The 25,696-nt window shown below is 41.7% G+C and overlaps 1 protein-coding gene across 1 annotated transcript in view; it reads right to left on the reverse strand.

Moving 5' to 3' along the window:
• Window positions 1–8,890, reverse strand: part of PAPPA (pappalysin 1) — a 224,573-nt gene extending 215,683 nt beyond the window's left edge. Inside the window, exon 1 of the mRNA XM_006026275.3 lies at window positions 8,050–8,890. Within this exon, the coding sequence (XP_006026337.2) occupies window positions 8,050–8,446 (397 nt within the window). The 5' untranslated portion in view covers window positions 8,447–8,890. The remainder of the gene's footprint in view (window positions 1–8,049) is intronic.
• Between the last annotated feature and the right edge of the window lie 16,806 nt (window positions 8,891–25,696).

Raw genomic sequence — 25,696 nt, forward strand, 5'->3', positions numbered from 1 at the left:
TGATGGTGATAAGAGAGGGTGGAGGGATTGGACAGGAAAGTTATACACTTACATCACCCGGCAGAACAGAAAACTGGACAGCATGTTTTGAATAAATACTTATTTTAACATTGAGAAAAAAATATTTTGGAAGAGAGAGAGGCCATGGTGGGATTTGGATTACAACAAAAACAATTAAAATAAACAAATCCCCTTCCCCCAGCCAATTCTTCTGACGTTAGGGCTTTCTGATTTTTCCCTTCAAGTCTGGCTCCTGTATCCAAGGCAAGATACGGCAGGAAACAAATGGATGTTAACTATCCAGCGGGAAGACCGGGTGTGGGGAGTGAACATGACATAAAAGCCCCTCATTGCAAATCACACTGCCTGCCCCAAAGCCCACCAAAGTCAGTGGGCATCTTTCCACTGACTTTAACAGGCTTGATATCGGGTCCCTAGTGCTTGTGTTAATCAACATCAACAGAGCTACGCTGATCCTTGCCGCCTAAGGACAATCCATCCTCTACCTGCTATGTCTGTAGGGCCAGCGCTACCAACCTTATTCATGTGAGCGGTAGAATGCAAAAGTCTGCAAACTGATTAGCTGCATCTTATGCTTTTCTCTGTTTTCCTTTTACCCTGGGGTCAAGCTCTCCTTTTTCCCCAGGGTTACACTCTTCCCATATAGACTTTGAAGTGGCCCATTATAATAAAGCTTTCTTTTACTTATGGCTTTTTGGAATTGGAACTATACGATCACATGGATCCATAGAAAGCCACCCGCCACTTTGGGACTTACCAGACCCTTCAACTGTGTCAAACAATTTAGGCAAATAAACAAGCTCTTTTTACTTTATGATTGCAGTTTAAATGCTCTATTAATCTAAGAAAAATCAAAGGGGCTTTGGGAATCACGTGTCTTTGTGTGTGCATGTGTCTTCACATGTAAAAGAAAGAGAAATAAAACGGAGCAGAAAGTAACAGAAATAAGATAAGCAAAAAGTAAAAGAAAAAGTGTTTTTTCTACAAAAAGCTAGAATAAAAACAGGGAACAAATTCAGATCTAATTTACATCAATATATGGGATTTTTACTGATTTATCTCATTAAAGACTTTGGCTCAGATTGATTCTGAGATGTCATACCTATGAAAAAGAAATACTGAAGTAGTCCTCATTCATTGTTGAAAATCACTGGTGTAACAAAACTACCATGCAGGCTATAGAATACTGTATTATTTTTTGAACTTATAAATGAGTAGGGTTGATATAATCTGATATTTCTAGTCTTATATTTAGTGGAACAGACTGGAGTGAAAGAAATGCAATGTAATAGGATGGCAATATTGAGAAAGACTTTCTTCACATCTTTCCCAGATCTGAGAAATGGCACATTGTGCCCCAAAACTTGGGTAACATCTCTCCCAACAGTTGGTCTAATAAAAAATATTACTAAATAAACCTTGAGTATGGCTATAGAAAGCATTTCAGCCGGATTATTTGAGATATAGCAATAGTTTTGAGGAAGTGAAAGTAATTTTATTATTAAGTATTGTACCACAGTGGTCCTTAGAGGCAGCAAAGATCATGACTAGAGTTGACTGGAAATGTTTTGCAGAAAAAAACCACCCATTTGTCAAAACTGGTACTATTCATGGGAAATAAGCAGTTTCAATGAATTTCCTCATTCCAAACAACGCTGGGAACAGGTTTCACACCTGTTGCAATGTCCTCAGCTGACGTGTTCAAAGACAAGTTTCCTCGTTTGAAATTAAGTTTCTTTTGTATAATTTGAAATTATGTTTCTTAAATGTGTATTAAGATGAAATAACAATGGGATTTTTAAAAAGTCAAAACCAAAACTAAGCATTTCAGAATTATCAAAACAAAACATTTTGATTGCCTTAGAGACTTATTTTTTCTTTAGCATATTCATAAAAATTGTCTGAATTTCAGTTTTTCTTTCTGATGCAAAACAGAAATAATTTTAACATCTTTGACATTTTCAAGGGATGGGGAAAGCCTTTCCCTCCAAGCCCGAAACAGGATTCTTCTGTGCTAGGTGCAGTACAAACCTGTAGCAAAAGAACCCCCACCACAAAGAGTTTATGATGTATAATGGTGAGAAAGACAAAAGCAGAGGGAGAGAAAGAAAATCAAATCCTCCCTTTATATGGGATGGAGATGGAGAATGATGCAATATAGACATTAAAGGCCTGATTTAAGAAAGGATTTGGGCACCAAGTTGGTGCTTAGGGGTCCTAGGAGCAAGTTGCAATCCCAAAAGTCTCTGTTTATTTGCTACCTGAGTCTGAAGTGGCATAAACTCCACAGATGTTGCAAGTTTTGGCCTTAAATTTATCTAGGTGCCTGAACATTTTACTTCATTTTACTTGGTGTCAGCAGGACTCAGCACCTAAATCATGCCTAGGCATCACCAGATAGGCATCCCTCCACCAAAATTTCCTGGGAACCTGGTCCGGCAGGTGTTCTCAGAGCCTACTTAATGCACGCTGTCAAGATCAGACTCCCTAAAAAATTGCACCACCCAGTCACATTCCTTTTTAAAACACATCTGGAAGAGATGCTCCCCTTTTACATGGCATGTATGGGTTAAGTGACCCACCCAGGAAATGAGAGATGCAGGTTTAATTTACTCCTCTTTGGGATCCCTTTTCTTGAAGGGATTCAAGCCAACATCTTCCACATCCCAGAAGACAACTCTATCCAGAGCTTTTTCTAATGGTTAGCTCTATGGAGCCACAGACTGAATGTGTTGGCTTGAGGTCAATCTGATAAGTGGGTACAAGGATCCTGACTTGAGGATCAACCTACTGTTTCCCTGATAAGTGGGTTTGCTGTTTTGGATCTCATCCTGAGGCACCCAAGTCCCCTCATGTATAACATACGGGGACTAGGAGCCTCACCACAGCTCTGGATTCCCCTCTGGGGGCCAGGCCACTAAAAGTTAGGTATTGCAGCACCTAGCTTTTAGGCAATTAGATCTTTGATTAGATCTAGCCTTAAAATACTTCCCAGTGCACAAACCTCTTGCAGGACCCCTTGGGATGTTTCAGCCTTTCCCAGCAATCTGTCTTGTACTTCTCCCAAGACTCTTCCCTGAGCCCAGTTCCAGGGCTCTTCCTAGCCCTAGCCCCTCCAGTTCATTTTCTGCTCTCTACAAGTCTCTCTCACTGACTTAGCTACTGTCTTGCCTTAAATACTGGAATTCTATCACATACTTCAGGGATCAATCAGGTCTAGCTATGACAAGGAAGCCAACTTATCTGGTGACAAACTAGGACCCTACAAAAGAAAAGGCACGTGCAAATGAGAGTCTTTATTTACTACTCCCCAACCCCGACCCCTTGCACTCACTCACCTTAACATCCTTCCTTTAGTTAGTATCCACTAGTTAGTAACAGAGCCAGGATTTAGGATCTTTTTTGACAAATGCTCTCCTAAATATATTGGTCTCATTTATGATGGAAAAAAAAATAGAAATTCACTATCCACACTTATCCAAGATGGCATATATTCAATTCTATGCTATGCTATGCTAATTCATGTATCCTGCCCATCTTATTGGTATCTGAGTACCTTCCACCAGCACATTAAATGATGAGATTGGAATCAGTCACATTTGACTCTGTCATTATACAGAAATTAATTTAAATATTCAGTTTAAGCAAACAACAAATTCATGCAACTGAAAAATTACAGACTGCTGAAAAACAGGAGCACCTGAATTATCTGCCTACCTACTGTGTTTATACCGGAAGACATCCCTGTAAGCATCTGAGCTGAAGCAATCACTCAAATTGAAAATACACCTGCTAAAAGAGTCAGCTTGTCAGAAAAACACCAGCAGTACCCCCTACTCATGGAGTCCATCTTTATCTTATCAGTGTAATATGGGATGAAAAACTATGGAAAGAAACTAAATGAGTGTGAAACTAAATTTACAAGCGTGAACTTTTTGCATCAAGTTCTTATCTTCCGATTAGTTCATTTGTCAAAATCCTGATAGAAGCATTTCTCAGGCAGTTTACTGTGGCTTTAAAAGAGCTCCACTGTGCTGATTTTGGCATGTCTTGCCCCTTGGATTGTGCTGCAGTTGCGTGCTCACTAAGGAGTGAAGTTGGGAAAACATAGGCGCTCCCTTACATTATATGAAGCTCTATTAATTTGGGATCATGCTCTCTGTTGGCAGCCAAAGGGATAAAAAGACAGAGAGAGAACGAAAAGGGAAAAAACCCAACAAATAACTTTCACTCTTCCAAGTGGGCATGCCTTTTTATTCCAGTTCCCACTGTCAATCATTCCTACAGCTCCTTGCAGCTCCTAGCTAGTAAAGAGTCAACGTCACACTTATAACAAAACATAGGCCATCCGTCACTTGAGCTTTCTACCAGCAAACACACTGACAGGGATAACTCCCAAGGATCTTGTTTCCTAACAGTTCTTAGGTTGTTAATGTATTTCCAGAGGAGAACTGGGGTATTTCTGATTATGACAGAAGCAAGAATCAACTCTTAGTTAGAGTTGATCTTTTTTTTGCAGTGTTTTCTGCACAGAGTTTTTGCACAGAGTCAGTAATCTAACAGGATTAAAGCCTGCCCTACCCTAACCTGGTTAAATTAACTCCTTAGTTAACTCTCTAGATGCCTCTGGGAGTTTTCTTTAAAACTAATCATAAGCTAAAGTACTTCCGCTGGTACCTACGTCACTAATGTTGGGTGTGTGTGAGGTGATGATTGTGCTTGTGATGTGGGTTTGGGGGAGGTCCCGTGCAGCACAGAAGTGGACTGACTGGGTGGTGAGTATGAGTGTGTCTGTGCGTTGTGTCCCACAATACAGAATCTGGAAACAGATTCACAGAACTTCAGGGCTGGAAGGGACCTCGTAGATCATCGGGTCCAGCCCCCCTGCTCTGGGTAGGAAAGACGGCTGGGGTCAAATAACCCCAGCAAAGTGCACGTCCAGTGTCCTTTTGAAGATCTTCAGGGTAGGTGGCTGCACCAGCCCTGCTGGGAGACCTGAAAGGATAGCCAGGTGCCTTGCCTGCCTCGCCGCATTCAATGCCAGACTTCTGAATAGACCATGTTAGTGGGGCAAACTGCTATTTTCCCAAAAGATTTGCTTCATAAAATGACTAAACTAAAATCACTGAGGTCAAACAAGAGTATAACCTCACTGGAAACCAGTGTGTAAACTGGCAGATCCTTGTACCCAGAGTTCCCCCACCATTAGACATGGGGATGGCCCAAAGCAGTGACCAAACCATTTAATAGTGCTGTAAAATTAGGCATTTATGAAAACAAAGTGAGTGCTGCAGCAGAGGGTGATGTAAGGAAATTTGGCTTCAGAGCAGCACAGAAACTCCTTGAGCCTGAAATAGCAGAACAGCTTCTTTATCTCAGGGTTCCCTTAGAGAAGCTATAGCAACCTGGACTCTACCTGTGGTTTATAATGACCTAATTAAATGGACATCCATTCTGCCATACAGCTATGTCATTGATCCTTTGTGGCTTGCAAACTCAGAAATGATTATCTGAATATGGTCAGGGGTATGTTGTGTAGCAGGGCAGGGCAGGAGACAAGGGCTGAAGACAGGGTAGGGGCATTGGAAAAAATGAAAAGTTTACCTGAAGTCAAATTCTTCCCTCTTTTATATCTATGCTCCATTGGCTTTCCATGATACAACATATCAGTGGCAAAGCCAGGGACAGAATCTAGAGAACAAGTTCACCATTTACACCAGGGATGAATGTGGCCCCATCTCCAGCCCCATTTTAACAACCATCAGGTTTTTTTTTAAATTTCAGTGGGGTCGAACAGGCATAAACTCCAAGTATGAGTCCTCGATCTGTCACATCCAACACAAGTAAAAATGAAAAAAACAGGTTTCTGGCAGCCAGAACCTCTGATTTCCTCATTCAGGCAAGTGTAATCTCTCCCTAAGCTTGTTGCAGATCTGGGAGACTGTAGTGCGTGGAGGATACTCCAAGTACGTTCCTCCTTGGATCTATTCCAGGTGTTTACACACAGAGCCAAATCTGGCTCCTCTTCAACTGGGGAAGGGGGAGTTTAGAAAAAACAAAATCGCTAAGTCCTCTGGAGTAAAGCTGCAAGCTTTATGGTGCTGAACTGGGGCAGTTCTGTTCTAGCGGAATGTTATTTCCGTGAATAAAACGGGTCAAGTGTTTTATACAAGCAATAACCTAACCCCCCCATCCAATTAAAGTGTTTTACTACTAACAATCTTTGTGCGTGTGTATCTAGCTTCCTAGATTTCTCATTCTGTGAATTAGAGAGACTTGTAAACTAGACTCGTATCGTGCTTCTGTAGCTGAATTAATTTATTATATAAAACAGTATTTACACACACATGCACACACACACAGCTCTTTCCCGCTGATGTTAAAACTACAGTCTGTCTTCTCCCCACTTGAAAGGGAAGCAACTTGAGCCTTTGCTCTGTAAATCAAGATTTGGAAGGGGGGGGGGAGGGAGGAAAATCATCATCGTCGTCATCATCATCACGATCTTTTTCTTGTATAAGATCATTCATCTCTGCTTACTACAAGGCAGAAGGGAAAACAAGCTATTCCCAGTGTTTCCCAGACAGATACACACGCCGCTGATTCACCTCCTTAAAAGTGAACACAGCAGATGGGCTTGGGGAAAAGTTAAAGTGATTTGCTGCTGAGCCCATTTTGGTTTTGTTTCTTCCCCTTTCTTGAATGACCACAGCCTCATAGGTCAAGTATAGGGCAGTCAAGATAAAGAAAATAAAAGAACAGAATGTGGCAGAGGAGGAGGAAAAAGCAGCCCTAAAGGCTGATCGGTGACTATATTAAGAATAAAAGCATCCGCTAGGCTCCTGTAGGAAATGACTCTTGTTAAAGGGACGGGGGAAATCCTCACTGTTTCTTTAAGGCATCCTAGGACATGGAAACTTTGCACTTTCAGGGAATCTACTTGCCAAAATAACTGTAAAACATACCCTCCCCTGGCCACACTTCTCCCATGTTTTGTTTTTTTTTAAGATTTACATTTTCTATGGCTTTGTTCAGAGCAAAGATGGATGTTGCTATGTTTATAAGGGGTTACAACCCTTCAAAAAGTATCCGATTTCACTACAACTTCACTGCACTTTACCACTAGAGCGAGAGATGGAAGGTGGTGGAGAGAAAAAGAAGGAACCAAATTCATGATGGGGTCATAAAATTCAAATAAGAAAAGTGCAATATTCCTCATTATTGTCAGGCTCAGACAGCTCAGGTCAATAAGTGGTCTTAGTACTAAATGATTTTATAGGGCAATTTGACCTTACAAGTGTTTGTGTTACACTTGTGATTTCTAAAGGGAGACAAAAATGCTCAAAGCATCCTCTAAATGTTGTACCCATCAAGTACTAGCAGAGCGTTGAGGGGCTGAGAACTTTAAAAACTAATTTGACTACTGAAGTTTCACAATAGCCAAAAGTTGCTTTATAGCTTTTTGGAAACCACGTGCTAACCTAGCATCTTAAAAGGTAACGAACCTGAAATAAACTGCAATGCTAATAAAAACCGTGGAAATCCAATAGGAACCTTGCGTACACGCATCCTCACGCCCACATATTTCATATACATGCGTTTCTTTTCACACACGCTCAAAACACACAGGTATCTTTGTTTCCAACATCCAAGTTATATTAGAAATGCACAGCAAGTGCTCTCTTTCTTACTTGGACACTGATTTATAAATAAAGCAGCAAATTTAGATACTGCCATAACCCCGTGAAAACATGTATGTAACTTTTTGTAAAAGATATACTTTTATAATAGTTGCCGATTTTTGATAATTCCCCAAACGTAGATCAATATCTATAATCTCATAACACACAATAATGTGTGTGTTTATACATACATATGTGCGTATAGCTGTATATGCACAAACCAACACATATCTATTTAAATATACATTCACATGTTACTGTACACATGCGCACCACAGCTGGCTGCCCTGCAATCTTGTGAAATGTAAAAGGGATGCTACAACTACAGGCACAGCAAGCTACCCACCTGCAATGACAGCTGGAGATCTCTGTCCTCCTTCAGCTTTCAGCCACACTTGCAAAGTGAAGGCATCTCTAGGCAGCTCGGTATCTGCTTTCAGCCGCAGCTGATCCCCTTGTCCACTGAAATAGAGTGCCCTGCTTGGGGTAAGGGAATCCTCTTCGCCCTTTGCCTCCCGCTGTTGCCTCCTGCGAGGGACATGCAGAGGCTCTATACCAGCAGTGGAGCGCCTTCCTCGGGCTAACCTGGTGGCACAGGTGCCCGGGGCAGTGTAGTGGATCTGGCGGGTGTGCCTGGTGTCCCTTCTTGCCCTGCGGGAGCGCTCGTCCATCCCACATTCGGGTCCACTGGCTAGGGCTATACAGAGAAGCGCAAGAGGCAGCAGCAAACTCCAGAGCTGCATTTCCAATCTTCCCCCCCCTTCTCCCCTGCAAATCCTCCCGATCTGCCAGCTTTGGGCTCCTCCTTGCCTTGACTTTCTTCTCTTGTTCACCCTTCTTGGTATTTGCTCTTTTTATAACCCTTCTCAGTTGCTTTTTCTTTTCTTTTTTTCTTTCTTTCTTTCTTTTTTCCTGCTTATAGATTTTTTTTCCTTTTTAAAAAACACAATAAAATAAAATCAAAACTCCTTGGTTGCAATGTATTTCTCTGTTCTTCCTCCTGTATTTGTCTTCTTCTCTTCTATTCCTCCACAGCTGGAAATCCTCTCTCTCTTCTTTTCTCTGCTGGATTTTCTTCCCTTTATTTTTTTTTTTTTCTTCTTAAAAAAAAAAAAAAAGACACAGCTTTCTCCAAGACTCAGACCCACTGATTTCCCTCCCCCCCAAAAGATGTTCTAATCTATTTATTTTTTTGGCCTCCTTTATAACATAAGCCACAGCCCCCTCCTTCCCCCCAAACTCCCCCCTCCCTTCTCCACAAAATGAAAGAAAAGAGAAAAAGCCCCTCAGAAGAAGAGTAAACAAGGATATATGCTAATCTACTCTAGGGTGCTCCACCTTCCCAATTGAATGATTCCCATTAAAACTGCAGGGATCATGACTAATCAATCAGCTTGAAGGGGCAGATAGCTCTAGAGACTCAAGCACTTTTGCTGTTTTCTTTTTTCTCCCCCTTTTCTTCCCTTCTTTTCCTCCTGTCCCTTTCCCCCTTATATTTTTTTTTTTTTCAAGAGGGCAGTTAATATGAAGGGTTCAATGGGATAAAAATCCTGCACCCCTTTTTGCAACCTCCCCAGCTTTCCTTCTCAGTCCAGTCCAAAACACACATTCCTATTTTTTTCTTGGCAAAAGAGAAAGCTATTTCTCCTCTCAGACTCCCCGTTGCACTTTGCTGGTAAACCTCATGCTCCTCTGCAGCACATAAAGAGTCTTGAAACTTGATTCTCAGATATTTTTTTAATTGCTTTCTTTCTTTCTCTTTTCACTCCCTCTCTATCTCCCTCTCTTTACTCTCTCTCTCTAATTCTTTCTTTTCCTCTTATTATTTTCTTAAAGTTATGCAATCAGCCAGGCTCCCCCTGTTGTGGTCCCCCTCAGTGCAGTTGTGTGCAGCTAATCCAAATGTTGCATCAAAGGTCCCCATCGAATCATCAGGAGCAAAAAGGAGAGAAGCTTTTTGAAGAGCATTTGCCTTCCAGAAGCTGTAGCAACAGAGCAGGGTTTGGCTTTTGAATGCTCCCAAAGACTGTAGGCTATTTCTTTTAATAATAAAAAAAATTAAGTTTATTTGTGGATTGAGTAAAAAAAAAATCCTCTCTCAATTTGGTTAATTTTTCAGTCTAAGGAATTCAGCTCCCCTTGTTTCCTTGGCTTAGTTGTAGCCACAGGTAAGATTCTGGCTGCTTGCTGGTTTCTCGATCTCTGTTTCTGAGCTGGGACGTTTTGTGTGTGTGTGTGTGTGTATGTATGTGTGTGTGTGTGTGTGTGTGTGCGTGTTTAATATATATATATATATATATATATATATATATATATATATATTTCACTCTTGAAAGATCTCAAAAGCTCCCCCTGATGGCAACAAAAAGGATTTTTCTAAGTACTTAATAAGTGGAAATGACTTAGCAGTCATGCATTATGAATCTACTGACCACTATTTCGTTCAAAGGAGGAAAAAGGAAACAAAAAAAAAACAAACCCCAGTACGATGTTGAATTTAATCACTGCCTCAAGAAAACCTGTCCCAGCCACACCCCCAAAAACTACAAGTATTCTCACCTGACTTTTCTGCAAGCATTTCATGGCAGAGCCACTGGAGTGAGATTTCCAGTCCCTCTAACTCTGCTGCTTTTACAGGTTAGCCTACTAATATAACATGTTAACCAAGAAACATATAAATTAAAAACATTCTTGATACAGTTAGCTAAATAAATTCTTTCAGTTAGAAAGCTGGAAGGGTTGGGAACAAGGGGTTCTTTCCATTTTGTTAAAAACATTTATGAGGTATTTGTGCAATGTTTTCTCCCTGGCTTGCCAATTAGTACATATTCAAGCGTTCATAATGAGCACCTGAAATTTAGAGATGGCAGACCCCCAAGAGATCCCACCAAAGTCAAGAAGAGTGACAGATGCTCAGCACCTTTCTAATTAGGCCAAAGCCCCCCTCCGCACACATAAGCTCTAATTATGATGACGATGTAAAATACCAGCAAGACTCGAACATTTTTCATGAAAGAGCCTCACAGTGCATCATGGACATCTGTAATTAAGCATCACAATGTTTCCTAATGGCAGGTAGAAATTAATGAGTCCAGAATAAAACAAAATACTAATCTAATCATACATGGGTGTTATAACCTAAGGAATGGTGGGGAGAGAGACGAAGAATGCATTTAAATATGTGCCCATTTTAGAGAGATATAAGAGCTGAATCTGCACACCTCATTAGGCTGCTATTACACATAATCTGGATTGAAGGAGCAACTAAAGTAGAGGCCCCAAAGGAGACTGGGTTTCCATTATGCTCGATGCTGTGCAAGCAGAGAAGGAGAAACAGCTCCCAAAGAGTTTACAGTCCATAGCAAACAATTCAGACACCAAGGGTATAAAGGAGAAAACAGAGTCTTAAGGAAAAGAAATGAACTTGCTTAAGATCAAGTAACAGGAACAATTGTCCCAGGAAGTCTCTTGTATTCCAGTCCAGTGCTTTATTAATTGGAAAACTTCCACTGAAGTGAACAGAAATGTTGCCCAAGTATGGTTTAAAGAGAACTGAACTGAAGCGGTTGAAAATTTTCAAACTGGGCAGTTTTCTGGTGGAAAATGTTAATTCAATGAAATCTAAATGTTACATAGGAACACGTTGATTTTGTTGTAATTTTCAATGAGAATATTTGAAACATCTCATTCTGAGGTCAAAGTGCTTTGTTTTGACTACGTGATATAGTATATCTCATAAAAATAGAAATATTAAAGGCAAAACAAAGCACTTCAGCTTTCCTGAAAAAAAAAGCTTGGATTAAGGTTACATGGTATTTCTGAAATAGGTGTTTATAGAAGTTACACTTCAACTGTTCCCATTTGGGACAAAAGGAAATTTTGAAACGTGGGAATTCCCTGCAAAATAGAACTCCCATTTTCAGTCAGTTTTACTACTGAGACTTGGAGAAAAATGTAAGTACAGAAAGAAATATAGCAAATGCATCTGTTTTGGAAAATAACATTTTGGTAAAAGTAAATGCTTTGGAACTGATGAAACACAATGCTTTGTAGACTGACATTTATTCCCTGCATAAGCCAGTATTTGAGTAGTGTGCAGACCTTCTGGGAGGACTGTGTCTCATTCTGATCCCAAACAGAGAAGTAAAGGGTAGTAAAATAATGTCCTTTATTAAAAGCTATTTTTGCAAGTGAAAAAGGAGTGTATTTTAGAAACAGGCACTAAAATGGATATTTGTGATAGGCCAATAAGTTATATTGAACTATCTGCATTTATTATAACCTAAAAATATTTAGTGACAATCTCAACTAAAACTTCCAGTAATTCCTAAATTCAATAGGAGTGAATAAATCAATTTCATAGATTCATAGAAGTAGGGTTGGAAGGGACCTAAGTAGATCATCAAGTCCGACCCCCTGCCATGGCAGGAGAGAATACTGGGCTCATATGACCCCAGCTAGGTAATCGTCAGGCCTCCTCTTAAAGACCCCCAAGGTTGGAGCCAGCACCTCTTCCCTTGGAAGTTGGTTCCAGATCCTAGCCGCCCTAACTGTGAAGTAGCACCTTCTAATGTCCAGCCTGAACCTACTCTAAAACAACTTATGGCCCTTATTCCTTGTTACTCCGGGAGGTGCACGGGTGAACAGGGTCTCTCCCATTCCCCGCTGGTCCCTCCTGGTAAGTTTGTAGATGGCCACTGTCAAGATTTGACTTTTTTTTTTTCTGTTTGTAAGCAAACTGCAGAAACCTGCCAATGTTTCACTCTTTATGGGAGGGTCTACACATGCATTAATGCACTTTTACTAATGCACATTTAAAGTAGTACCTCTGGGTGCCTGTACAGAGTGCAGAGGCTGCTCTGTTGCATTGTAATTATGAGTCGGAGCAGACTTGATAATCAAGTCTGCTGGAGCATGGTAATGATCACACTCCAGCAGCCTCCCACGTTTTGTATATCAGTGTCTCTGTGCTTCAAAATGGCGGTGGAAGTACTTCAACTAAAGCTTGTCAAATGAGGTTTAGTTCAAGCACCCCCACTGCCACTTTGAAGTGTGGGGACGCTGAAACATGAAATGCCATGGTACTTTAATTAGAGTGGCTCTGGGAGCCGCTCTAATTAAAGCGCCGCTTCCCCAGCATATGTAAAAGTGCAAAAGTTTTTGAGCCTTTGTTTTAAAAACTTCATTCTTGCAAGCATTCAGCTTAGTTAAAATCCATCATATGAATTCTGAAGAAGAGCATACTTCAGAATACTATTGAGCATGACACTATAGAAATTCAATTTAAAATATGAATGATTAAACATATATATGTACACGTTTCTTCCCACTTGGAAGTCACCCTTAACTTGCATCAGTGTCTTACATGAGTTCCATCCCAAACTTTCCCCCAAGTTCCTTGGAAATGTGGTTTAGATCAAGGCTATTCAACTAATGGCCTGAGGACCTCACAAGGCCTCCAGGGGGTTCATCTGTGGCTCCTGGGCTTCCACTTAGTCTCTGTTCCCCACGTTGCTACAACTGCAGCAACAGCAACTGAGATCTCCAAGATCTTTCTCCCTTCTCCAGCTTGCTACCTGCCCCTGCCCCAGGAGGCAGTGCAGTGTGGTACGGTGTAGACCACAACCTGGGGCCTCTGCATGGCATGGTATATTTAGGGGACCCTGAGGATAAGGAGCTGAGGGTGAGGCTTGGGTGCCCATGTGACATGCGACCCAGGGGGCCTGGACTTATACTAGTCAAGCCCATGCAGCATGTGACCCTCAGTGGTGTGGCCTGAGAGGCGCATGTCATAGTTTCATAGTAGCTAGGGTCAGGAGGGACCTGAACAGATCATCTAGCCCGACCCCCTGCCACAGGCAGGAATGAATGCTGGGTTCACAAGACCCCAGACAGGTGATCATCTAACCTCGTTTTGAATTTACCCAAGGTAGGGGCGAGGACCACTTCCCTGGGAAGTTGGTTCCAGATTCTGGCCACCCTAACCGTAAAATATTGCCTCCTGATTTCTAACTTAAACCTATTCTCCATCAGCTTATGACCATTGTTTCTCGTCACCCCAGGCGGTGCTGGGGAGAATAGGGCTCTTCCCATTTGCTGATGATCTCCCCTGATGAGTTTGTAGGCAGCCACCAGGTCCCCCCTCAGTCTCCTCTTGCCGAGGCTGAACAGGTTCAGGTCCCTCAGTTTCTCCTCATAGGGCCTGTCCTGCTGCCCTCTCACCAAATGAGTGGCCCTCCTCTGGACTCTCTCCAGGCTGGCCACATCCCTCCTGCAGTGCAGCGCCCAGAACTGGACGCAGTACTCCAACTGGGGCCTGACCAGTGTCGCATAGAGGGGGAGGATCACCTCCTTGGCTTTCAAGAAGGGAACTCCCCAGCCTGTATGTATGCGGTGGATTCCTTCTCCCAAGGTGCAGCACCCTGCATTTGTCCACGCTGAACCCCATCCTATTCTCATCTGCCCACTTTTCTAGTCTGTCTAAATCTAGTTGCAGCCTCTCTCCCTTCAAGTGTGCCCACCTCACCCCGCATCTTAGTGGCATCATGGATGCTTAGAAGTTGGGCAGGTCTGGTTTAGATTTTCTCATCAGGACCTTGACACTCAATCAACTTGCCTTTTAAATGTTTGCTTGTTTGTCCATTTAAACCTTGGCAAGATCCAGTGCCTTCTACTCAAATTGTGCGGCACCAGTAGATCAGGGATAGTTGTCTATCCCTGGAAGGAGTTTCCCATGAAGAGTTGTCTGGTTCAATTTGTGGGTGGGTGGGCGGGTGGGCGGGTGTAATATAGGCAGACACAGGACCATTGTTTTAAGTATAAGGAACAGAACACAAGGAAATCTTTGGACTGAACAACAATGGCATAATAAATATGGACCACAGTAGGTCTACATGTCAGTGATGAATGAAACTCAAATGTCTGAGAGTTTTGGTCTGAAATAAAAAAGTAACCAAACTGTTCAGGTATTTTGCTTCTGAATAAGGCAGATCTCTGAAAAGTAAACTGGGTTTGGCAACTTGATAAAAACTGTATTTCTCATGAGATTTTGCCTCCAAGTTGGGCCAAAACACACTACAAGAGAAATGACCTCATCTCTAGAATTTAGACACCCTTGCAGTTGGTAGGATACAGGAATACAGAGATCCAACAAAAATGTAACATAATGAGAAATAAAATGATGAACAAGGATTTTTGACTCTTAAAACAGCAACTGAAGTCTTGATTTGGGCTCAAAGTAAATTTAACAGAAAGGGATTCTACTGGGAATTTTTTCTAAAACTTTTCTCCACCTGTACTATATGAGCATATTGTTTGAAAACGAGGTTGCGTGACTTAAAGCATTTATCTTGCCTTAGTTGCCTATGCACACTGCATATAAAAGTTCAGCTGTTAAGTATCCTTTACTGCCTATTGCCTGAGGTTTCAAAATAGTGTATAACTGTGCTAACCTAAGCAGAAATTTAACTACCAGTATTATATTTCCTTTATTACCTGATAAGAGACTCACCGGTTACAGTTTCCTCAGTTGTTCCATATCATATATGAATATACACATTACATTACTTTAAGTCAGTGAATACAGCCTCATGCTAATTTTAAATATACTCTTCAATCTACATTAGCTTCCCCCCCCCCCAAAATTAAAAATTACAACCAAGTTCAATCAAAGCAAAATTGGTTGATTTTTAAAGTCGTCCATTACTTTGTAAACTAATTTGCAGTAAAAAGTGACAAGCTTTTATTTTAGACTAACAAACCATACTTTCTCTTCTGCAGAAAGCTTTATCTCCTTCCCACACTGCTGCCTACTTTCTCAGAATTCAGTTAACTGATCCTTCAAAGTATCCCTCATGAAATATATTTGCAGCCAGGTTATATATTCTTTGAATGTTTTCCTCCTTCTTTGAAGTGGATTCAGGAAGAAGGGGGGTAAAGGTATTCATTTACTTATTTATTGACATTCAATTATATGTCATTTGGAAAGGAAAGTTTAATGGGACAACTTCCACTTTCTGTATTGATATAAATTGAGACTATCTTCGTTGACTTTAATGGGATTATGGTGGATTTACTAGAGTAACTGAGCAGTTTAGATCAAAACTAACACAAAAGAGAGAGAGAAAACCCTTTTAAATTAGCGGTTCACATTTTGGCAGCACAGGTAGCATTTTCATGGTAGTCTGTTCATCTTGGACCTGATGGCTGAAATCCAGATTCCAGTAAATCAAAGGCAAAACCCCACTGACTTCTCAACAGACGTCTCAACTGAATTCTGTAAGACCACATTTCCACTGATGTGACATTCATGTGTAAAGCCCATTTCTTCAATACATATATGTATAGTAGCATGGAGCTCACTGAATTAATCTGGAATTTTCACATGTATAGGTCTGATTATCCATCTAGTCACTTCAGCGGCACAGCTGTGGGACATGCTATTCCACGTCAGGGATGAAGAATCCCTGGGCTGAGAAGCGAATTTTACCCTAACTTGAGAAGTGCCTTCTTTTCTTTTCCACAGAAATCTAAACTATCCATCCAAAACAATGTAGATGACCTAAAATAATTTGAAATATGTATTTGGGAGCAATGTGGCACAATGAAAGCAGTAATGGATTTGATTATTCGTTTTTTAAGTAATGTTTGCTAGCTGAGCACAGAATGCATTCTCAAAGGAGATCATGTCCTGTTGCAAGAGATATTTGTATTGCTTTCTTCTTTGATCAACTTGGAGGGTGCAATTAATGTGCAATTAATGTGCCTGAATTTTCTGTGCTGAAAATTCAGGCTCATTAAAGCACTCCCCAGTGCATGTCTACATGTGTGCCACTATGAGGAGCAAACTGAGTCTGACACGGGCAACCCAGTCCAAGGCTGCTCCTGCCCTGCTCTGCCTGCTCTGCAGCAGCCCAGGGGAGCTCCAGGCTTTTCCAGGTGCCAGCATGGGGGCTTAGCCCCGGGCTTCGGAGGGCAGGGGGAGATGTCTCAGCTCAGCACGTAGCTCTGTCCCAGATATGGGGGAAATCGGGTTGGCCCCGGGCCTGGCTGGGGCAAGGGCAGGGAAGGACACTGTCCTGTCTGGGTGGGCATCTACCTTCCAGCCACATGGAAATCAGGATGAGTCCTAATCTCCATGTGGCTGGGAGGCAGCTGCCCAGGAGCCAGGACAGCTCTCCCATCTACGTGGAGATTGGGATGGGTTCTTGCCCTTTGTGGCTGCCTAGGCTGACCAGGAGCAAATTATTTCCAGTCAGCATCTACACATGTAGTACGGTGTGTTAGTTAATGCACCATTTTACTAGTACCTGTATCTACACACATTAAATTAATATACTGCATAGTAATTGCTGCACATGTGTAGATGGTGATGCTTTATTAGATTAGTCTAATGTGCAGTACAGCGTCTCATGTAGATGTACCCAGTGAGTACCAAGAACCCTTGTCTCTTCTCTCCCTTCCAAAAAAGCAAACGCTTCCAAGGGGATCTTGGCTACCTATTGCATCTTTTCTTTAAACCAGCAGAACTAAAGCAGATCCACAACTCACTAAATCTGATTAGCAAGTAAATCATTGCTTCTGCTGGGCTACAAAAGTAGGAGGATTGGAGTACTATTGTAGCCATGATGGTCCAAGGAATATGTGAGAAGCAAAAGTTGATTTGGTAATATCTTGAATTGAACCAACTATATAGTTGAGAAAGATGTTGGATAAGTTTTTGGACACAGGTCTGGGAAGAAAGCAGATACAGCTGCAGCTAAATACCACTTAGAACAATGACTTATGTTTAAATCCATTATGTAAATGAAAACAGTCACTTAAAGAAGGGGAGGAAAAAAAAAGAAGTAATCACAACTAGCTACAAAACAAGTAAAGCACAAATGAACTCCTTTTAAAGCTCCCAGTGACAGGATCAGGATTGCAATGAACTGTAGGGGGCAGATTTACAAATCTTTCTAGGGCATTCCCATTAATTTCTAAAAGAAAGAGAATATCTAAATACCTTTAAGCAACTTTGAAAATCTACATTTCTTAGTCTTATTTAAAATATTAACAAGCAAAACATTTAAAATCACTGCGGCAGATCCTCAAGTCCACTGACTTTAACTGAACTTTGGCAATATGTTGTAGTTAAAAATCTGGACCCTTATTATCTTATAACTGTATCGGGGATAAAGCACGTAACTGGGATTCAAGGGGCCAGGGCTCTATTCCCAGCTTACCTACAAACGTGCTATATAATACAGGGAAGTTAAAACCACACTGTGCCTTGCTTTCCTTTCTCATTTAGCAAGGTTAATAATATTTGCTTACCTCACCAGACTATTGCACAGATTAATTGACTGCACAGAGATTTGAGATCCTCTGATGGAATTTGCTATAAAGTTACAAAGTATTATTTTAACCACTTCTCAACATTTTGTCTAAAGAATTTCCAAACTGCTTTTAAAATGTAATAGCAAATATAATGTTTGAAACAGCAGATAAAAATTCAGGAGACTAAACAAGTAGACTAAACTCAGGAATAAACTAAGAGGGTGACTGCTATCCAGGACAACATGAGATGGAGTCCAAAACTGTCTCATCAGAAGATTATAAAATCTCCAGGATTTCTGGCTTTGGGTCAAATGCTGAGGAAAGAAATCTGGAAATTATTATTTTGCCAACAAATCTGTTTATCTGATTGTTAGGATAATACAGGCTACTACAAGTTACTGGGAGAGAAAGGGGAAGATAGCCAAACTTCTCTCTCAGACAGTCCACTGAACTTAACTGAAGAACTGCTCTGAGCTTTTTTCGTTTCTGAAATATGGATGATTATTTCTAGAGTGTCACTGGGGGCCTTGTCCCATGGCCTCTGCTTTATTTACTCCATACTCGTATTCAGGCTGTGCCAAGAATACTGCAAGCAGCCCCTTATTTTCACCAAAGGTCTCAATTTCATAAGATCAGGCTTTGCGGAGGAGCTAAGCATCAGCAGCCCCTACTGATGTTAATGGGTGCTCTTGCATCTCAAAATGAGGCCCAGGGTGCACAAAGCTGTTAACCTGCAAAGACCCTCAGATGGAAAAATTATATTTATATTAAATGACAGAGAAGCTGACTTTCCATCAGTGCTGGACAGCCAAACCATCAGAAGATTAAAAAAAGGGGTGGGTGGTGGAGAAGAAGAAGTTATTTTACAGAGGGGTCTTTGTAAACATATGGTTTTTAGTAGATACGTTGCACCAAAGTGGGCATGTGAAGCAGAGTGATGTAGTTGCTGTTAATTAGTCACTGTCCCACTGGCAATCTCAGGAGAGAGGTCAAGGACTATGCAAGCTATGGAGACAGAACTAGTCTAAGCCTTGTTAAAGTTTGCTCTACAGGGAGGATATATATATACATACACACATATATATATATATATACACACATATATATATATACACACACACACACACACACACACATATACATATATATATATATGTATATGTGTATATATATATATATATATATGTGTGTGTGTATATATATATGTGTGTGTGTATATATATATGTATATGTGTGTGTGTGTGTGTGTATATATATATATATATACATTCATACCGAAGGTGGGAGCTGTGTGTAATCTACCACTTCTATACCTGTTTGGGGGAATGCAGGGAGGGCACTGATGTTCAGAGCCATCAATCTAGCACCTTTCCGCAGGAATAATTCAATTTACACACAATAAAAAAAAGGAAAAAAAAACACATTGCGTCTGACATGCCACTCTGGAGGGGGAGACCGTATAGCCAATAGGCAGGCAAGAGAAGTTGGGTTGTCTTTCATACTTCTCTGTCTGGTGTTTGTCTCAGAGGCGTTCTGGAGCTGTCCAGGGCAGCATGGAAAGTAAAGAGAGGGGGGAGGCTTTCTGTACCGCTCTCTCAGCTATCCTGAAGGCTGACTCAGTATGGTGTGGCATTACAGTAGAAGAGCTTTGTGAGCTTCTCTGAAAGCCGGAAGCATAGGTGCTGTGCTGGCATACCGGCATACATGAGGGGACAGAATGGGACAGAAAAACACAGGAGTGCACAGGGATCCAGAAAAGCCTCGGAAAATTAAAGCAAAAAGACCTATGGATCAGGCTTCACTAGAGGGTCCCATGGCTTTTGGAAATGAAAAAAACCTAACACATCCAAATATTTTTTTCCAGAACCAAGCTTCTACTCAGAACGGTTCTTACAGAAGCAAAGAAGGGAAACCTGTGCTGTTTAGCCACTGAGGAAGATAATAATGAAATAAGTGCTAAACAAATTGATTAGGATAAAGATAATGTGTTTCATTCAGCAGCACAAAAGCCAAAAGACAGTTTAGGGGAAAATGCGTCTCTGCAGGATAGTCCATGCTTTCACTTAAATGGCTTTTGAAAAACACCAGAATGTCTGGTCCAGATCACCCAAACCTTCAGAGACAGATCTGAATTTAGCTATGCTGATAAGTCCCTACCTATGTCTGCTAAATCAAACACCCGGGACTAAATCAAAGCCCTGAATGGAACATTCAGTAAACCTCAGACCCTGATCCAAATTGTATGGCTTGGTCCATCCATCTACAAATGGTAGATTGAAGCTAAATGATTTTCCACACACTGGCCCTCTACCCCAAGACAGGTTTATCTCCCTACACCATTCTCAATCTCATGGACAACACATCTTCACAGCTTTCTTGATGAAATGTGATTTCCCCACTCATGAACCATTATCCTTCTTTCCAAGAGGCTAATAGTGAAGTCCACCACAAAAGTCACTTATGCACTCTACAACTGTACTCTGGCTTGGACTCCCAGTTCCACCAAGGCCCTTTTAATTATAGGGCTTCATATGACCCCAAGGATCCTCTCAATAAACTCTGCCAAGGGAAATAACATGAAGCCACTTCACAGCATTTGACGAAATGAATGGAGTCCGAGGATAGGTCTCACTGTACAGTTAAACCAAGCCCTGCAGAATGGCCGAGAATGGCAGCAGAGCTGAGAAGTCAAACACGTCTCAAACTTGCCGCTGCAAACCACTGCTGATGTGGCAGGAAGGACAGAAAACAGGTGGCTGTTGGTCCTCTTCAATTGTGTTCCTTGTTGACTCCTGTGAGTGTGGAGTGGAAGGATCACACATCTATGTTAGCCCCTGCCAAGTGGGCTGTGTCCTGGTCTTTTACAGTCTCACAGTCCTGGAAATGCAAAACACACCAGCACATGTGCAGTGGTCTTAGCTTTTGGTGTAAGGTATACCTTTAAATCCTCCTACAGGTACTCCTCGCTTAACGCTATCCCAGTTAACGTTGTTTCGTTATTACGTCGCTGATCTATTAGAGAACATACTCATTTTAAGTCACACAATGTTCGGTTATAAAGTTGTTTGGCTGCCGCCGGCTAGTAGGCAAGTACTGTGATGTAATTGGTTCGCTTAACATTGTTTCGCTTGCAGTCACATTTTTCAAGACCATAACTACTTTGTCAACTGAGGAGTAGCTGTACCTATATTGCAAGAGGGTCATCCCATCTATAGCTACTCCCTCTCGGTCATGTGGTGATGTGCTCCAGCTCCTGAAAGACTTTGTGATAGGGTTGGTCATTCCCCATTACATCATAACAAAAACACTGCTAGAGCCTCACCTCCTTGGGCCCCCCTTGCTCAGATGAAGTATAGCTCCTTTTTCTCCCCAGGTATTACACTGCCAGAAGGTGAAGGAATTAATTGATTTATGTAAGGAAAGTGCTGCCAGGACGATGAAATCAAAACATTCCACTCATACCTCCGAAGCCGTGGAGTGGAGCAAAGATTCCTCAAATACAGGAAAAAAATCAAAACAAACAAAACAAACGAAGGTGGGGAAAGTGCATGGAATAAAAGAGTGGGAGACAAAAAGGAAAGAAAGGAAAAAAGCAAAAAACACAATCAATCTGAGGGCAACCCAAGCTAAAGACCATATTTTTTTCTCATTAGAAACTGATCCCCAGTGATCTTTTGTGATGTCACTGCATTAAATGAATACAGTGAAGTAAGTGCTAAGAAAGCAATTGCTTCTTCCACACTACTTGCTACTGTCTTTGTGCGAAAGCCACAACTAAATGAGTGACATCTTCATCTGCCTTCATGTGCAAATGTGTTATAAATCAAGCTCTACCACTGGTTACCACCCAATGGGTGCATCTACGTGAGATGCTTTGTCAGTGCAGTGATGAGCTGCGGTGATGTAGCTTGTCATTATGGCAACGTAACTCAGTGGGCATGAACTGTGATGCCGATGCTACTGCTCAGTAGGGTCAGAAATGACCCAGTCACCACCAGGACTGCACAGAACAGTGGTTACTGTGCAGTCATTTAGTACTTGCTTTAACAACTGCACAGTCGGGTGCAGTCCTGGTGTAGACATGCCCAGTGGCAACTCCCAGTCAAAATTCTGAAAAGGTCTTTGGCTTTACCCATTCTTCTCTTCAATTAAGGTCACTATTGAAAATGGCCCTTACTCCTCTGGACTGACTACCTTATTCTTCAGTGATGATTGGAAGCCCTTCACTTATACCCGATGCAAAACACTACACTATTGATTCTGAAGTCCTACATGCCCACTAAAAAAATGAAGGCATTTATATGGGCAACTATTTGTGTTGCAGAGAACTGGGATTAAGATGAATTTACTTTATTGTCATTGGCTGGAATGATACTCCAGGTGTCCCAATGGTACCACTGCACAGTATTGTGTGAATGCAGCTGCATGCAAAATTAAACTTTCTGAAGTTTGAAAACTTGTTATCTCTCCAGTAATGAAGGTTCAGACACTCTGCAAGCCATTAAACTGATGAATGTGACAAAGCACAAAATGATGGATGTTGAATCAGAATCTCAAGAGAATATAAAACTCCAGAGGGTACAAAAGATGGGCTGGAAATATTACAACTTGTCATTCTTTCAATATTTTGCCGCTTCAGGTTCCAAATAGAATGAGGAAATGAAAAGGAGGGATGAATGAAAATGGAAACAAAACATTCCCTTATGGAAAAGTCCTGTAGAATATTAATGGGGTGGAACCAACAGGGTCCTTTGCAAAGTCAAGAAAGATCTGCTTTCAACAGTTGTTGTTGATGGTGGTTGTAGTGGTGGTACATTTGTCTAACTTGTCCTAGAATTATGTAGCGGTGATACAAATTCTCCAGTAAATGTTATGGTGTGTTCCTAGGAACCTATTTTTAAAAGTTAGATATTTTCTATATGTTTTAAGATTTTCCTTAAAAATGCTTTTACAAGGTTACTGAGACATCAACATCTTTTCAGTTCAAATAATGAGGAGTTTTCTCTTTTCTATCAGAACTGGTTTGTCTCTCGCGCTCCAACAATTAGCATTTAAAATGGGACATAGTATTATTGAACCTTGCCATTGAAGCCCCTCCAAGCAGGTTTCTGTTAGGTACTAAATGTGGCAGAAATGCTGTCCCTCTCCAGAAGTCTGTCTCTGTCAGCGTGAGAGGCTGGTGTTGAATTGCTCAGGGAGGGGGATCTTCCTCCCTGCCCACATGACAAAAGCCTGGTGCCTGGGAGGCGGATGCTCTGGTCACCTGGGGAGGGGGAGGGAAAAGCCCCGCTCACCGGCCCAGGTGACCCGTGATGCTTTTTAAATTGGTTGGCTAGTGGCCAGCACTGGCAGCTTCGATTGGACCGGGCTGCTGAGGTCAGAAAGGTTATTTAAAGGCCTGGTCCAGGAAGCAGGCAGCCATTAGCCATGCGGGCATCGAGGTGAATCTGAAACTGGGAGAGGAGCTTCACCATCTGAAACAGGCTCTCTCCTCATAACCGCATGCTCAAAGAGTGCCCTGCCTCCAGAGGGAAACTCCAACCACCTCTGGACGATGCGTGTGAGTAAGCTACTCGAGATTCGACTAGATATTTAGCTTACAGTAACTCAGATGCGGGATCAAAAGGCTACCTCAGCCACCCTGGTTTGCTCTATGGGATTCCTCTGATATTTCAAAGATACTGCTCTACCTTTTACCCTGTTTTCACCCTACCCCCTGTAATCAATAAAGTTCTCCTTGTGACCAGTGTGGGAGACTTATTGAGGGGTGGGTCTAAATTATGCTGAGGAGGTCCCCTAGGTCTGTGGACTAAGGGAGACTTTCTTGTTAAGCCCCTGACTTGGGGAAGTGCCCCAAGTGCCTGTCTAGTAACAAGTGGACAATCAGGCCTGTGTTTTCCAAGGTGCGCAGAGCCAGAATTGAGTCCAGAGCCTTGGATGGTGGCAGCAGGAACCCCAGGCTAGCGGGTGTGCTCCAGGGAAGGGGTCGGCCGGACGGGAGGCACCCTAAGGGAGGCACTCAAAGCCTGGAAGGTGGTCGGGCGCAGTGAGGTGGGCGGCTCAAATCAGGAGCACCCCCTACTGGCCCGCCACACTAAAAATTAAAAATGTCATTAAATTATGATACCTTCATAGTTTTAATGATCTGGACCTTTTATGATGTTCAAAATATGCTAGAGATGTCTAATCTTACGAATGGTTTCTCTTCTTCAAGAGAATGGTCAAGATTACTAGACTTGTCAAATAATGTCTGATGGCCTTATGTGAAATAATGTGCTACCATGAATCCCAACCCAGCAGCTGAGAGTTCATTTTACAAAGCCACCACAGGAACTGCTGCCAATTGGCAGCTTTGTTGAGATCAATATAGAAGCCAAAGCCTAAATGCAAGAATGGGGATTGTCTGTTCAATTTTCTCACTCCAGATGAGGGTAGAGGAGGAGTATATGGAAGTTTGCACTGTCACTGATCAAAACTATACTTAGTACATTGAGTTCCACTCTCCATTTTCATCCCCGCATCTTTCACCAGTGCTAAATCCCAATAAAAAGCTATCAAAAAGTATAATTAAAAAAAATAAAGGTTATCAAACTTAAAACGGGGTTTATTTTGGATTGCATCCCAGGTTTTGGGTCTCTGCTTCCTGATTCCACTGACAGTTCTTATTAAAACTGATCTTAACAAGGACAAGTTAAAGAAGAAAAAAAAAAGCAAACACTTCTGGTTTGTTTAGATTGAGTCACACAATAAAGGCCGGTTTTGTTTTCCATTTAGTTTTGTACAGGTTGGCTTTAAGAAGAAGCATATTGTTGGAATCACACCCTTACGCTGCAGTGCAACTTTCAAGGTACTGAAACCCAATCCGTCCTCCTCAAACCAGTGTCTCCTTAATTATTTTTGTGATGAATTTTCCTATTGTCAGCTAAGGGGGAATAGATAATGTTACCAAAAATGTTCCATAGCCTCATTATTCTGTTTGGGGTGGCACTTCCTTCTCTCTCAGATGAAAACTAAAAGGCCACTTTTCAATTCATTCAGAAAGCCTGAGATTTTCCAGTGCTGCTGTTTGCACATGCAATTCATACTACATTATATGGAAACAGGGAGCCCTAATCTCAACCAGTATTCTTACAAAATTCCTCTCAATTTTAATATTGGCCTCTAAATGCATATAATATAGTAGATCAGAGCTCCTCTTTTTGCCCCTTTACTCCCCACAATTAATTTCTCTAAGATACGAGTTTAAGACAGCTCATGATTAGTACAGACACTGTTTTTACAGCTATGAATGATTTAGTGGTATAAGAAATAAGTAAGATGTACTATTAAGAGCACTGGCTGTACGAGAACTCACAGATACTCCTGTCTTAGTCATTTCAGCAAAATCAGTTGTAAGGAATGGAAAAAGTCCCTGGATCAAGTTGTTTTCAGCTACAACAGCTCCAGACTCTCCCAGCAGGAGCCACCATAAGGAACAGTCCAGGAGGACTGTCTGTGGGAAGTGCTTGGCTACTCCAATTTCAGCCTCTCTCTTCAGAAGTCACTGTAAAACCGGTGCATAAGTGCTGGCTTTGAGGGAACTCAGAGCTACTCCAGTTGCAGGCTCTTGAAGCAGCAGTCACAGCAGGAAATAGGGTGGGATGCTGTCTCAGATGAAGCTTCCTGCCACTGCAAGT

This window comes from Alligator sinensis, unplaced genomic scaffold (genome assembly GCF_000455745.1).
Source record: "Alligator sinensis unplaced genomic scaffold, ASM45574v1 scaffold519_1, whole genome shotgun sequence".
Lineage (NCBI taxonomy): Eukaryota > Metazoa > Chordata > Crocodylia > Alligatoridae > Alligator > Alligator sinensis.